Source organism: Equus quagga, chromosome 11 (genome assembly GCF_021613505.1).
Source record: "Equus quagga isolate Etosha38 chromosome 11, UCLA_HA_Equagga_1.0, whole genome shotgun sequence".
Classification (NCBI taxonomy): Eukaryota; Metazoa; Chordata; class Mammalia; order Perissodactyla; family Equidae; genus Equus; species Equus quagga.
The window spans coordinates 65325991-65340889 of record NC_060277.1 but is presented as its reverse complement, the minus strand read 5'-3'; the positions used below and the strand labels follow the sequence as shown (position 1 = coordinate 65340889).

General features: G+C 52.6%; 3 protein-coding genes across 8 annotated transcripts in view; 1 reads left to right on the top strand and 2 right to left on the bottom strand.

The window, feature by feature from the left end:
* Positions 1 to 386: 386 nt before the first annotated feature.
* Positions 387 to 5229, bottom strand: MFSD6L (major facilitator superfamily domain containing 6 like). Its single transcript, XM_046674474.1, has one exon. The coding sequence runs from the start codon at positions 4945 to 4947 to the stop codon at positions 3151 to 3153; it is 1797 nt and encodes a 598-aa protein (XP_046530430.1). The 5' UTR covers positions 4948 to 5229; the 3' UTR covers positions 387 to 3150.
* LOC124246387 (translation initiation factor IF-2-like) lies at positions 5042 to 6812 on the top strand. 2 transcript variants are annotated; one of them, XM_046674475.1, is made up of 3 exons: positions 5042 to 5288; positions 5671 to 5874; positions 6426 to 6812. In XM_046674475.1, exons 1-3 carry the CDS (start codon positions 5042 to 5044, stop codon positions 6638 to 6640), a joined length of 666 nt encoding a protein of 221 aa, XP_046530431.1. In that variant the 3' UTR covers positions 6641 to 6812. The 2 variants fall into 2 exon arrangements, with proteins under 2 accessions (XP_046530431.1, XP_046530432.1); XM_046674476.1 differs by lacking the exon at positions 6426 to 6812 and adding an exon at positions 6149 to 6411.
* Positions 6813 to 7932: 1120 nt separating this feature from the next.
* The window catches only part of PIK3R6 (phosphoinositide-3-kinase regulatory subunit 6), a 53567-nt gene continuing 46600 nt past the window's right edge, over positions 7933 to 14899 (bottom strand). For 2 of the 5 annotated variants that reach the window (XM_046677459.1, XM_046677461.1), the window contains 2 exons: positions 9265 to 9377; positions 7935 to 8673 (listed from right to left, as the gene is read on the bottom strand). In XM_046677459.1, the coding sequence (XP_046533415.1) occupies positions 8517 to 8673; positions 9265 to 9377 (270 nt within the window). In that variant the 3' untranslated portion in view covers positions 7935 to 8516. Of the gene's footprint in view, positions 8674 to 9264; positions 9378 to 14899 lie in introns of all 5 variants that reach the window. The other 3 variants (XM_046677458.1, XM_046677457.1, XM_046677460.1) reach the window with 3 other exon arrangements.

Here is a 14899-nt window from a genome sequence, read left to right as displayed (position 1 = left end):
ATGTAATCTCTCTGAGACCTTCCCTGAGTTCTCGAGTCAGAAATGACCTGTCCCTTTCCTAAACTCCGGAAATGCTTTTCGTGTGGCATTTTTCACAGTGTCCCATGATTCCTTATGTATGTATGTCTGTTTGTAAGTCCATCTCCCACGTGGACTATTAACTTCTTGAGGGTAGGGGCTGTGCATCTTATTCATCCTTGTATTCCTCATGACAAGCAGCATAATCCCTTACAAATAGAGGAGACTCAAATATTAACTAAATAGCCAAAACACAAACTCAGCATCCTGCCCATAAAACCTTTCAGATCCTTAAACCATTACATCGTGTGGTCCCATCCGCTTGCTTCCACCTCCCCCTCCTCCTCCTCCTCCTGCTCCTTCTTCCTCTTCTTCAGGCCAAACCACAGGGACTAACTTAACTCTGTTTTAAGTTTTAACTAACAAAACTCTTCCTTTCGTTTATGTTGGGGGACACACACTTGTTTGTATTTTGGTATTATTTTGTATGCTCTGTCTACATAGTAAGTACTATTGACTATCTAGTAAATTTCAAGTGATAGCCTCCTTAATACTTAGTTTCTATTTTTTCCCTCTTTTGTCCAATCTTTTAGCCATAGAGCGTAGTGATCAAAGTCTCAGGCTCCAGTGTCACTGGGCTGGATCTGAATCCCAACTCTGCCACCTACTGGCTGTGTGACCTCAGGCAATTTGCTCAGCTGTCAGGTTTGCCATCTGTAAGGTGGATGGGGTGGTCATGGCTACATCCTAAGATTGCTATGAGGGTTAAGTGAGCTGGTCATGCAAAGTGTTTAGAACACTGCCTGGCATATGGTAGCCACTCAACAGCTGTTTTCACCGTGTGCCAGAAGCATTCGGCAAAGATGTTGTGAGACGGGTAGGGCTGGAAAGGGTAACCAAGCGGACTAGTGCCCTATTAGCCCTATCAGAATCTCTTGGAGATTCTATTAAAAATACCGATTTCTTGGGGCTCACTCGGTGGCGTAGTGGTTAAGTTTGTGAGCTCTGCTTCGGCAGCTCAGGGTTTGTGGGTTCAGATCCCAGGCACAGAACTGGCACCACTTGTCAAGCCACACTGTGGCAGCATCCCACATAAAGTAAAGGAACATTGGCACAGATGTCAGCTCAGGGCCAATCTTCCTCACAAAACAAACAAACAAAAAAATGATTTCTGGGCCCCACCTGAGAGATTCTGATGGAACCTAGGAAGCTGTATTTTTGGGTATGCTCTCCAGGTGACTTGGATGGCCAGCCAGGTTTGGGAACTGCTGGCACAGCAGAAAATGCACGAAATTTGGGGTAAGGAGATCAGGGCTCTGGTGACGTTTCTGCCAGGGATCCAGTGAATGACTTTTCCAAGACTCTGTTTTCTCACTTGTAAAATGCAGTCAACAAATCAGATATATTCATAGGGTTGTTGTGGGGTCCAATGGCTAAGGTCATTTCTGTGGGGGAGCTGGCTCACTGTGCAGAAAGGAACATAGCCTTTGGAATCACACTGGCTGGATGTGAATTCCACTTCTGATACTGTGCTGGACATTGCTAGGTGATGATCCAGCATCCAGTCCCCTCTTCTTTCTAACAGACCCCTGATTTTGCTTGGGGTCTAAGTGTGCCCAGTGGAAAATATTCGACCCCCCAGACTCCTTTGCAGTTCAGGGTGGCCATGTGATGTGGTTCACTCAGAAGTCTGCTGAGGATTTCCTGGAAAGCTTTTGTTTTCCTGATATAGGCACTTATTCTTGTCTCTCCTTTTCCCCTCTTCTTCCTGCCTGGAACATGGCTGAGAGGCCTGGAGGTGCAGCAGCCACCTTGTTATTATGAGTGGACAAATATGGGAAGGAGGCCAACAAGCTGAGGATGATGGAGCAAAGAGATGAAAACATTTAGGTTCCCAGTGGCATCACTGAGCAGGTGTAACAGCTCTGGACTGCCTACCAGTAGACTTCTTATGTGAGACAAATGAATCTCGAATTATTTAAGGCAGAGGTATTTTTGTTGGTTATTTGTAACCCAAAGCTTCTCAGGGAGAATTAAAAAAGACTAAAGTTCCTAGAACCATGTCTGATCCAGTGGACATGCATGTGTGTGTTTCCTTCCTCCAGCTCTGAGACATTTTCTGCATTTGTAAAATGAGACACCCTTTAAATCCACTATCCTATACTTGCCTGATTATAAAGTAGAAGAATTGGGCTCTGGGAGCTGGCCTCTGGAATAAAGGGCCCTTTCCAGGGGCAAGGGGAGGGTTCCAGAAGGCACCCCAGCAAGTGTCTAGGCACAGGTACAGGGTGGACTATCTATAGCATCCTAACCCTATGGGGCTGCTCACCCTAATCAAGGCAGATGCAAAAAATCTGCACGTGCGCTTGCTAGGTGGAGCGTGCAAAGTGGGAGGGAGTCCAAAGGGCACAAAATTGCCCTCGCTCTGGCGTAAATATGGAAGAGGAGCCTAAGGATCCTTTCCCTGGCGACACACACAGTGGGGAGTAAGAATGAAAACCTACTAACCTCTGCCTCCTCTCCCCGCAACACAGATAACATTTCCCATCATTTTCTCTTGTTGGAAACTTAAGTCCCAGGCTGTGAGTGCGGGCCTGTGCAGCAGTGGGGGGACAGAAGAGTCTCGGTTTTCACTACCATCTTACCAGCCCACAGCACGGCTTTTATAGATCAGGCTCATGCCCCTAGGACCCATGGGAATGGACATGACTCATTGAAGCCAGCTGCCCCCTCCAGCGGCTGAATCCTGCCAGTCTCCACTGCCTTGCCGGCACTGCCACTCCAGCCAGGGCTGAAATCAACAGCACCAGAGTCAGTACAAGGAAACCTATTGCAAACCTCATACACCAAAATATAGTGAAGACATAGGGAACGTTTTGTTGTTTTTTGGCAAATGTATTCTTCCTCCATTATTTAAAAAGCATTGAAGAGCAAAAAGTTAAGTCTCCTCTTACTATAAAAGTAAAGAAAATCATGCAATGAGATGATCCTGTGGGGCTTTGGCACAGACATGCTTTCTCTCTCCCGAGGCGCCTTGCAGCCCCAGGCAGGCCTCGAGAACTTCGTCCTCAGCGGGCTGAGCTTTGTCCAGTCCTTTGGCTCCTTCCCAGATCAATGCATCTTGACTTCCTCTCAGCCTTTCCAGTCTGAGTGTTCCTCCCTCATGGCCTTCACAAGCCAGTCCCGTTCAGTCTCCTGCTCAGAGTCACTCGTGTCACTTGCCTCCACAGCCAGCAGCTTCGAGTAGTTGATTTTCCGCTCTTGGGGCAGTCTCGGCTGGATGGACAGGAACAAGGCCAGCCAGAGCAGCAGGACCACGCAGCAGGCCTGGTAGAGCACAGCCAGGCTGAAGCGCATCACCACGAAGCCCCCCACAAAGCTGCCCAGGCTGGCCCCACCCCCATAAAAGTGGCCTCGGAACATGGCACTCAGAGGTCTCTCTGTTCTGGGAGTGGCCAGGTCCTCTACTGAGGCCCTGACTGCCCACCACAGAGCCCCGTTGCTGATGACACTCAAGATCTGAGCCGGGAGGACAGACCACCAGCTCCAGAGGAAAGAGTAGTAAAGCAGCTGCCCCGCGAGGCAGCCCAGCCCCAGCCCCACCGTGCCCACCCTGGACAGTTTCCTAAGCAACGCAGTTTCGAACGGATGAAGTAGAATTTCCCCCAGCCAGCCCAGGGCGACTGAGAGCCCCATGACCAGCTCACTGCTACCAAGGTCTTCCATGTGCCAGAACAGAAAGTTCTGCACCGTGCTGGTGGCGGCTCCTATCAGAAAGACAGTGAAGGCTAGGAGAACGAGCCGGGGGTCGCCCCCTACCAGAGACAGTGCTTTGACAGTTTTGTGGTCGGGCTCCCGCTGCCTGCAGACAGGGATGGGAAAGGCAGTGCTCACCAGTAAAGCCAGGATGCTGACCAGCGAGTAGCCGTAGAAGTGCACCACACCCTGGGCGCCATTTGTCATCAGGAGGCAGTCCAGCTGCCCCACCAAGGCTGTGATGCCACACACGCCTGCTGACATGCCCAGCAGCTTCCAGATCCACAGGCTTCTGTAACGGTCAGTGGCGTCCACAAAATCCAGGTATTCATAAAGGCTGTCGTCCGCCACCTGCTCCAGAGGGGCTGTCAGCAGCTCCCAGAACACCATGGACCCCAAGGAGAGGATGAAAGTCCACTGCAACCCTTGCAAGGAGAGGTCAAGGGACCTGGTGTTCCCCTTGGCTGCCGACAAGTTGGCTGGACTTCGTAGCGCTGTGCTCCCAGCAAGCAAAGGGAGGGCAGCACTGACCACCTTAAAAGAACCTTCCCAGGCAGTACTGTTCGCCCCTGACGTGACAGGATGGAGGAGAACTCCGGATGTGATCCTGGCTCCATCAACGGGGCCCACAGAGTAGCCAGGAAGATGACTGAGAGGTTCTTGGACACTTTCTCCAGGTCCTTTTCCGAAGCCAGAGGCTCCCACGATCCTGGTAGTACTCCTCTTGGCTGGGAGGCTGGGCGCTCCCGCTGGGTGGTTTGAGGCTGGCTCTTGGGCCGAGGTGATGGTCACAGTTAACGCGACCGCCGTCGGTGGGACTGTGGTGGTCACGCTGTGGCTTCCATTACAGGAGCGGCGCATCAGATCTTTGTCCAACGGCGGCACCAGGACCATCAACAGGCTGGCTCCCGCCGAGCCAAGCAGCGAGCCTATCAGAAGTGCCCTCCGTCTCTGGTAGCTTTTGGCCAGGAAGGCACAGAAGGGAGCCCAGACGGCAGCGATCAGGTGCTTGGCTCCCATTAGGAGGCCCACCCAGGGCGCGGTCAAGCCCAGCTGCCTCAGGTAGAGGGTCAGGAACGGGGTCACGCAGCCATCCCGGACCCCACACACCAGGTGGAAGAGCCTGGCCAGCCCTAGCGCCCTGCTGACGTCCCACTGGGGGTTGGCGCTCATGGCTGCCTCGCTCCGTCAGACTCGGGCCGGCGGAGGGCGGGGCTGCGCGCGCGGCGGGCGCGGCGGCGGCGGCGGCGCGGGAGGGAGCGGGGCCATGTCCCCGGAGGGAGGCTCCGGGCGAGGAGCGAGTGGGACCGCGCCTCCAGCCTCGGACAGCGCCGCCGTCACCGGCTTAACGGCCGCCCCGCCCCCTCGTCCCCTCGTCCCCACGTCCGGCCGCCGGCCCGGAAGTGGCCTCGCCCGGAGGACCGGCGCACCTGCGCGGCGCACCTGCCACGTCCCTCGACCTCCTCCGCCCGGGGGCGGGGCGCGCTCGCCGCCGCACCTGCCGATGCGCGCAGGTGCGCGAGGGCCGCGGCTGCCTGTGGCCCGCAGGGCGCGCTCCAAGCTAGGCGCCTGGGGCCCTGCCGCCCATGCACCTGAATTATATCCCTGAACTGCTTCAGGCTCGTAAAACACTTGGGGGATGGGAGGAGCGAGACTGGAATGCCTAACATCCGCGAGGCTCCCTCCCTCATCTTCTTAAGGTTCTTACTCAAATGCCCCCTGATCAAGGACCACCCCATTAACCTCAGGGACCGTTCCTGTCCACCCTAACTGAAATAGCAAACCCTACCCCCTCCCCAGACTCACACACTCCCTACCCTGCTTTATTTTTCTCCACAGCACGCATCACCATTTCTAGTTCGCCTGTTTATCTTGTTCATTGTCTGTCTCCATCAGGATCAAAGCGCCAGGAAGGCAGCTATTTTTGTCCCCAGGGCCTAGAACTGTTTCATCGGAGGCGAGCTGCCCCTGGAAGAGGCATGACTTTGGGTGACAGAGTTTTCTTCAGCGGAGACGATCCCAGAGCGGGTCCAACAGCTGAGCGCTGTCTTGCAGCCGCACTCCAGCAGCCATCCCGGCAGCCGCCCCAGCCCGGTAACAGTACGTATATATTGGATGGTTTTAATCCACACCTGAGAGTGCTCAGCTGTCCCACTGAGAACACACACTGCCGAGGTGGTTAGCCAACCTTTAATCAAAAGCCACACTCCAGGGGCAGCGAATAGGAGCATATCAACAATCTTAGATCAACTCAAGTGGTTTCGTTGATTAGCCTGATAGGTACTGGTGAAATTTCACTCGTGAAATTAGTGGTGTCCAAGTCACATGGGTTGGTTATAATTCTTTTGGACACATTTCTTCCCTTGGTGAGCAGGGTATAAGGATCTAGAGATTCCAGTAGTCCAAACCCTTTGGAATGGTGCCGTAGGCTTTACTCCAAGATGGTCCAGTGTCCAGGCACTGATTCAGTGAACTTCATTGCAAGGTTTGTTCACAGCACCTAATTTGGCTGGAGGTGGGGGGTGAGGGAGGCCACTTGCCAACACGTGTCTGAATGTTGATGAAAGTAATAATGAGTTTTCATATATTGAGGCATATGGGGAAGCCATTCTGGTTTAAATCTGACTCGGCCTACAACTTGTTTTTCCCAGGGCAGCCTGACTTATGGCCCACCGAACATGCATTGTACATCAGCTTCAAACATTTTCCCAAAGCAAAGAATGCCCTCTTGAAAGATAGGGGTGCATGTTTCCCTTACTCTGACGCCAGTCCCAGTACTTCTTTGAAGATAAGCTTCTCTTCCCAGAGAACCAAGGTCAAGGTGACCTGCTGTGTATATGCTAAACTGTGGCAAAACATCTTGTGACTTTGGGAGAAAAAAATTGTATTCCTGTTATGCTTGATGTATGTTCTTTGTTCTAAAACGGTATACAGCCATGCTGTGAACTGTGCTTCTCCGGAGTGCTTTCTTCCCTGGGGGAGAGAACACTTCCGGGCTAGTTCTCACATTTGCTCATTAAATATGTCTCTTATCTATAGATTGGTTATTGACTATTTGTGTCAACAGTGTGGAGCAAAATTTGGTCTATGACTTCCTTTCTTTGTAAGCTGGTAGGGAGACTGTTGGGGGAGGAGGCCCGGGGCCCTCACCTAACCCTAACAACTGGTAAACTCTGCAAATGTTTACTTAAAGACTCTAGTAATTGTGAATGCCCACCTTGTTATGAATCAGTTTACATCACCCTGACAGCAGAAAAAAAAATCTAGCCACGTTCAGGTAAACTCACTCAAATTCAATGATATCAGTCATTTCCGGTTTAAAACCACCTCAGCCGCCTTGGGTTCTGCAGGGGGCGACTTCAGTGGAGGATTTCACATCCATCCACCCCTTAGTCTTCACCAGTCCAGGGCTGCTCTCCACTGAGGAGCAGGCACTCTGCCATGCTGGTGTCGGTTGAAGTGTCCATGGTCCACATCTGGGCTTCAGGTCCTGTGATCCCAAAGCACCACACACAGCTGCACGTCTTCCCTTTCCTGTGAGACCCCTTGGGCTTGTTTGCTTTCAACTACCTGAGAAAACCCTACCTGCTTCCCATGGCCCATGGGGGCACAGGGACTCTCTCTCAGGCTGACCTTGGGCCCATGTGCCTAGACGCCCTGAGCAGCCCCTCTTACGTCATTCCCCAGGCATCGAGAATGTGCTCTGGGACTTGCAGGCCAAAAGTGAAGTGCCTGCCTCTCTACTTGGGATCCCCAAGTGTAAAAGGGATTCTTCCCCCACCTCACCCCATCACCCAGGACCCAGCCCAGATGACAGGGCTGGACTCAAGTCCAAGCCTTTGTGTTCTCTCTGTTGCTTTCCCCCCACCCCACCCCCAGTCCTGGGAGTCAGGGAACTGGTTCTGTGACACTAATCTTCCCTATTTTACATCTGGATATAAACTTTTGAACTCTAAAGCCAAGACTTTTGAAGGCTTTAATCTCTGGTCCTCTGAAACTGCCTTGCATTCCCACTTCTGTCTGGGGACAGTGCTGGTCGGGAGCCCTGAGTCACTGTGAATGAGGAGGGGAGTGGCAGGTGGACAGAACCCCCCAGTCAATACTTCACAAAATGCTTGTGTGGCCTGAGCGGATTCATTAGGTTCGATTAAGTACTGCCCCGATCTCTATTAAAACACAAATATTGCTGGGTGTTAGAGGAAAGCAGAAACACTTTAGTGTGTATTTATTGAACTTGACATTTTCCTCTCCACTGGGAGAGATGCCTGCCTGGGAGTGGGGAGGAGGGCCGTGGCCCGAGAGAGGGAAGGGGACAGATTCGGGAGGGAAGAGCTGTAGTTGCCTTTGCCTTCCTCCCACCTTCCCCCAGGCCACAGAGCCCTGGCCAAAACAGCAGCTCTCACGTTGGTTTAAGGGCTGGGTGGGGAGCTTGAGTGGGAGAAGATGGTAGAAGAGGTGGGAATTGAAAATCAACGAAGGAGTGGACACTGGTGCAGGGAGCTGGGCTTTGTGTGTGCACAGCTCTGCCCGCCCAGCCAGCCTTGGGCTTCATGTGGGCCCTGCTGCATCCCCTGCCCACGGCCAGTCTCCCTGTGTTTTGGCCACTCACCGGCTCCTAGACATGGCCAGAAGCTGCCCATGGGAGCCGCGCCTTGCTCCGGTCATTGGGGGCAGGTGGGGTAGTGTATCTTCCTCTTGGGCCCGCCATGCTCAGACTCAGTGCTTCCTCTGCCCCGTTGGGCTCACTGGACGATGCCCGAGAACGTGTTGATGGGCATTAGAAGGGGCTTGGGCATGGTCCTGGTCCTTTCCATCTCCTTCTGCTGGTGCGAACTGAGCCACAGTGCCTTGGATTTCTGAGTCCCAGAACGTGGCTCAGGGCAAGGAGCAACCTCGAATCTGTGGGTGGACAGAGGCCAGCTCAGGAGGCCCAGGTCAGGGGTCAAATCTGCTCGGGTATTTTAAAGGTAGCCCTTTATCCTCGGGCACAGAGGAGGAGGCCTTGCAGAGGGAAGAGGATGGGTCAGGACAAGAAAGAGCACTCTGGATCTGGGGCGAACACGGGAGAGGAGGCCGTGCCTGGCTGGGTCACTCTGTATGCCTGGCTTACCCAACCACATCTCCCCGGGGGGACCAGTAAGAGTTGCATGAACTGGGGCACAGCTGGCACACAGCTGGGTCAGCCTGTATCGGAGGGGCCAGTGGCAGCACAGGGGACTGGATCAGGAGCGCTGTCGGCTGAATGTATGTGGAGGAATCTCGGGAAACTGTACTATCGGCTGCTGCCCGGGGCCAGCCATTCATTTGCTCTTCTTCCTGGATTCAACTGCTTGAAGGACCTAAGTCCCCACCCACTAGGAACACTGCCTGGCCTCAGGATCTGCCTCTGAGAAGGTGTCCTGGGCAAGAGGCAGCAGATGGTAGGGACTGGCTGCTGCTTAGCTTGCCCCATGGGACGTGGAGCCCTAGAGGTGGCAGGCCTGGCCTCACCTGACGACGTCCCTGAAAGTGCGCCGACTGTCCTTGTCTAGCGACAGCGTCAGCAGTCTCTGGTCCTGGCTCTGGATCCGGATGTTGGCTGTTCGGAAGGTGTTTGTCACCACCTGCAACAGAGACAGCTTGTGTGAGTGTTGCCTTCATGACAGATGGCCCTGCCAGCATCTCCTAGCCTGGACTCTGGTGTATTTCTTCAGTCCAGCACACGGGGTCCCCAGCTCTCTTCCTGCAAGTGACTCTGAGCAGTGACAACTCTGCAGAAACTGCTTCTAGGCTGCCCTTGCCCTTGGGTCTCTCATTGTTTCTGCAGTTCATTTCCTAGTCTGTTGTCCTCAGTTCTGAACACCACCTGGAATGCTGTGGCTAGGCCTTGCCAGGTTATCAAGTTACCCGAGCGCCTCCTATATGACAGGCATGTTGTTATGTGTGCAATTTGGGGATATGTCAGGGGTTTTATAAGTCCTGACCCCAGTTCTCGGTGTTGAATTACATACACATTACATATTTCCCTGGGGCAGAGACAGAGGGCAGAGACAGAGGGTCTAGAAAGTGGCCACAGAGCCCCATGACTCAGACCAGGCCTGTATCAGTTTGTACCATGGAATCGTCTGGGGGCCAGATACAGGTGGAGGGAATCCATCCTCTGCACAGAGAACCTGGGGCAATGTGTTCCTCCCCTCCCCACCCCAAAGCCCTGTGTGGCTTCTCTAGAAAGTTCCCAGGACCAAAGGAAAGTGGCCCCCAGGCAGCCCTCTGACCCCCCAACTGAGGGGGTCACTCCTGAGAGGCCCCCTCCCACTGGGCAGAGAATTGGGAACATTCCAGGTGGGGCCTTCCGAGGGCCTTTGCAGGCTGCTGGCCCATTCCACACGTTTTGGGTGATTCAGCACCCGAGAGCTCAAGTTTCTAGAGCCTTGGAGTCCATCTCATTTAAGTTTTCTCAACCCTGGCCGCTCATAGGAATCCTCTTTCCAAAACATAACATCAGAGGTTCTGATTTAAGCGTCTGGAGTGGAGCCCAGGCAGGGGCGTTTCTAATAAGCTCCCTATTGTAGGCAGGCCTTCGAACCACTGAGCTCATTCACCTTGTCACTGTCTTAGAGCAGAGCCACAAGCAGCAGCCCAAACAGGGGGTCAAGGATTTCTGCTAAACTTTTGTGGAGGTGGGGTAGGCCAGCCAGAAGCCTGTGGGCAGAGTGTGCAAGAACCTCCTGGGAGGAGGGTCAGAGCCCGGACTCCAAGGCGGGACCGCTCCGGTGCTAATCCTGATGCTGCCACTTATTAGCTGTGTGCCCTTGGATGTGTTAATCTCTCTGTGCTTTCGTTTCTCATCTATTTAGAAAAAAATATGGTAATAATAGCAACTGCCTTGTAGGACTGTTGTGAGGATGAAAAGAGACAGTGTGTGTTACGTGCCTGGGACATGGTACATGCTGTATTAGTATTGGCAATTTACTGTTATTATGATTATTAACTATAATTTCCCAAGAAGGAGCCAAGCATGAGTAATGGCCTCAGCTGTCAGAGGGGAAGGGGAACCCCATATGGATTCTTTCACTCCTCAGTCTGTCTCCTACACCAAGCCTCCTCCTACCATCACTCCATTCATAGACTCATGTGAGTCTGAACAGGTGGGTTGTGAGTAAAGACAGAAAGATTTACCAAGATCTCAGTAAGACAGAGGGGAACACAAGGGGAGAGGGGACATCGTGGTGGGCAGTTGTGGCCGGGGATGTGGGGACAGCCAGTGGAACCTAGTGGACACTGACCAGACAGCTAGCTGGATGATTGTGAGCATAGGATGTCATCTGTGACCTTCCAGAAATACCTGGAGAGACTGCAGTGAGGCTGGGGGTTGGGGAAAAGCCAGGTGCCTTCAGTTTACGATGGTTAATGGGACCCCAGCTGGTGAGGGAAACTCGATGGTCCCATAGAGGAGGGATTGAAGGGGACCCACTGAAGGTTTCACAGGGGTAGGCATGGGACCCAGCTCCCTGACTCCCGACTTGATGCTCTTTCTCCTGCATCGGGCCACTCTAGGTGTCTCCCGGCAGGATCTGGGCCTCCACGGCCCTGCCTTCTAGATAACCAGAGGCAGTCTCGGGGCCTCATCCACCTGCCCACAGTGCAGGCAGATGCCTTTGTTTCCCCTTTGTGGACTGCACGCCTAGACACACTTGACCTGCCTGGTTTTGGCCTGTGAGGACCACGGGAGTCTTGGATTTCAGTCTAGAAATACAGCCGCGGAGGCCACTTGAAAGGGCCAGGTGCAGAATCTGCAAAGGGCCCCAGTCTCAGCTCACCAGGTGATGAGCAGAATGCTGCCAGTTATTCTCTGTTGCTGGCTTCCTGCCTTTCCCACCCCAAAGCCCGGTTCTACTATTCCTCACTGCTTTTCTATATCAAACTTCCAGTCCAGCCCAAGGAATATCATTGCTGCCCCTTAATCTCACCAATCCAGCCACAATGCCCGTGGCCTGCAGTCCTGCAAGCCTGGGCAACCTTTGCTCTAGCTCACCATGAACTCCCCCTGCACTCAGTGTTTATCATCTCATCCATTGGGACAGAACCTGCAGACAGACATGCCTGGGTTCGAAGAGGAAAGCACTAGAATTTCCCCCAGCAAGTCAGTGCAGGGGTAAAAGGGAAGCTGCTGGGGCAATAAGTTTAGATTTTCAAATAGCCCACAACCAGGCTGTTTAAAGAGGTCGTTAAAAACGGAAACCATTGTAAGGAACTGATTTCGAAAGAGGAAATATGTAAGGGTAAGTGGGTCCACCTTGCAGCTTAAAGCTTAAATAGAGAGCTGTCCTCTAAGAAGGCAGAGTTCAGCTCAGTACAGGCAATCTCTCGGCCGGTCAGACCCCTCCTGCAGTGGATAGGCTGCCTTAGAACAAGTGAGCTCCCATTCTGGGATGAGATCCTGTGGAGGCAGAGGTTGGAGTAGATGACTCAGCAAACATCTGGCGCGCTCCTGGTGTGGGCCAGACACCTCGCTGAGTGCTGGGGAGAACACGAAGACTCAGACGAGGGCCTGAGCCCTGGGAGCTCACAGTCCGTTGACACACAGAGATCATGTCATTTATCATCTTGCAAATGCTTCCATGGCTGCATCCCCAGGTCTCTATGGGAGCACAGAGGTGGGGCAGCTAGCTCTCCAGGGAGTGGGGACGGGGTGAGGTGGAGGATGCGGGGGGAGGAGAAGGGCATCAGAAGGGTCCCCTGGGGGAGATGACACCTGAGTTTCATCTTGAAGGAGAAATAGAAGTTACACAAAGAAGATGGGGAAGGGAAGGGAGGAATGTGGTTTCAGGCCAAGCAAAGCGCATGAGCAAAGGCCCGGAGGTGTGACTGCCGGGACACTTCCAAAGGCCACGGTGTAAGGGCCTGCAGGGGGCGGCTGGAGCTGCGGACGGAGAGGAAGAGGAGCCAAGTTGTGCAACACAGAAGAGTTTTTCTTCCCTTCTGCCATGGAGAATGGGAAGTGACAGAGGGGTCTGAAGTACAGAATGACATGTCCAAGTTCTGTTTTAGACAGATCATTCAGGGAGAGATGTGGAGGGTGGACTTAAGAGATGCGGAGGGTCTCCCCGACATCGGGGACACCAGCTGGGAGATTACTGTGTTTGTCCAGAAAGGGGATGGATGATGGTCTGGACCAATGGTGACCAACTTGTCCTGATTTGCCTGGGACTTTCCTGGTTTTAGCACTGATGGTCCCACGTCCTGGAAAACCCTCAGTCCTGGGCAAACTGGGACATGTGGTCAACCTAACTGGACCAGAAGAACTTCGGAGGATGAAGAGGAAGGGAACAGTTTGAGAGTGTTTGAGAGAGAAAACCAGCAGCACCTGGGGCAGGGAGGAAGAGGAGGCATCTGAGATGACTCCCAGGTTTCTGGCAGAGGTGACTAGTTGATGACGGTACCATTACCTGAGAGACAGGACATAGGGGAGGAAGGGATGAAATAAAAACAACCGCCAACACAAACAGATCTCTGACTTGGCCAAGCACTCTTCTAAGAGCTTTATATGTTGCAATCATTTAATCCTCACAACAACTGGCTAAGGTAGGGACCCTTCTTATCCCCATTTACAGATAATGAGACTGAGGCACAGAGAGCCTGAGGGACTTGCCTGAAGTCACGCAGTTGGTAAATGGCAGAGCCAAGATCTGGACCCAGGCAGTCTGGCTCTAGAGAGCTCTTAACTATTAGAAAGCACTGGCTTTGGTTTTGAATATCTCGAGCCTGGGGTGTTGAGGGATATCCAGCTCATGCTAACTTAGTTGAATGCAGGAGTCAGAAACTCAGGGGTGAATGTCAGAGCAGGGCCTGTAGATTTGGGTGTCCTTAACAAATTAGACCAAGACTGTGTCCAGGGATTTGATAGTCCAGGGAATAGGAAAAGAAGTGGGCTGTGGATAGAAGATGAGAACAGTAGCTATTTAAGGAATTATTTTAGGAAAAAGAGTCCAGGGAAAGGAGCTGAGAGTAACAAGCAGATCTGTAGGAGACGGACTATGAAAAAATGGTGACTCAGAATTCACAGATTCAGGGAGCTGAAAGACTCAGAGAACAGGGCTACCGCTCTAGTGGTGGAACTCATTCACAATTGATCAAGGGAAGAGAAAACTAGGGGAAACATCTATGGCAGGGTCGCAAGCCAGCTCTATTGGAGCATTAACATATAAATACAACTTCAAATATAAATATTTTCAGCTTAAAGGGAACCACTGATAGAAAACGATAACTTCCAAATCATCAGAGGAGGAAAAATAAGCAAGCAAAACCTGAGCAAAAGAAACAAAAAATAGTAAAAAGCATTAAAAAAATTAAAAAGCACAACGTAAGATGGCAGAGTAAGATCCAATAGCATATAACGTTAGTGTCAATGGCAGAGTGTCTGTTTTCTCATTCCTTTCCCCTTACAATTTGCCTCAAAACAAGGAAGGGCATCCTTAAGGAAACTAGAAGACACCTAAAGCCCTAAAGCACAATATTTGAACACAGAGAGAGGAAGATCAAACATGAGGATCAAAACTCTGGAAAGACTTCGGAACTGGAGGCTACAGATTCACAGACGGCGGGAGGAGATGGAGCCTGACAAAGGGGAAGTGACTGACAGGTGGTCCAAGGGGCAGTTGGATGCTTCGGGTTCCCTCTCTCACCCTCAGCAGCCAAGCAATGAGCCCTCCCCGCCACGGAGATCAGAAAAACTGAGCCAGAGAGACTGTGGACCTGGGGACGCCACAGCTAGAGCAGGATGGAGTGAGGTGCTGTAGTCCACACAGGTGGATGACATGAGAGTTTGCTCGCTGAATGGCGAGAGCTCTAAACCCCTCGCCCAGCCCAGCTCCAGAGTACAGACACCAGCAGTCCTATACCCGCTCCTGCCCCCCTCATGCCCCAAGGCAGGAGCCTGTAGAACCCTTTTCTGGAAAACGAGACTACCCTAGCAAAGAGACTTGCAGATACTGACATTTGGATTTGCCCCATGGAAAGGACCATGGCCTTCTGACTGCCTCCTGAGCAGCCCGACATTGACTCAGCTTTTTAGCGCCCTGCTCTTAGATGCGAACGGAAGGCCAAGGATCAGCAGATATTTGGAGACAGCCTCTAACATTAAAAA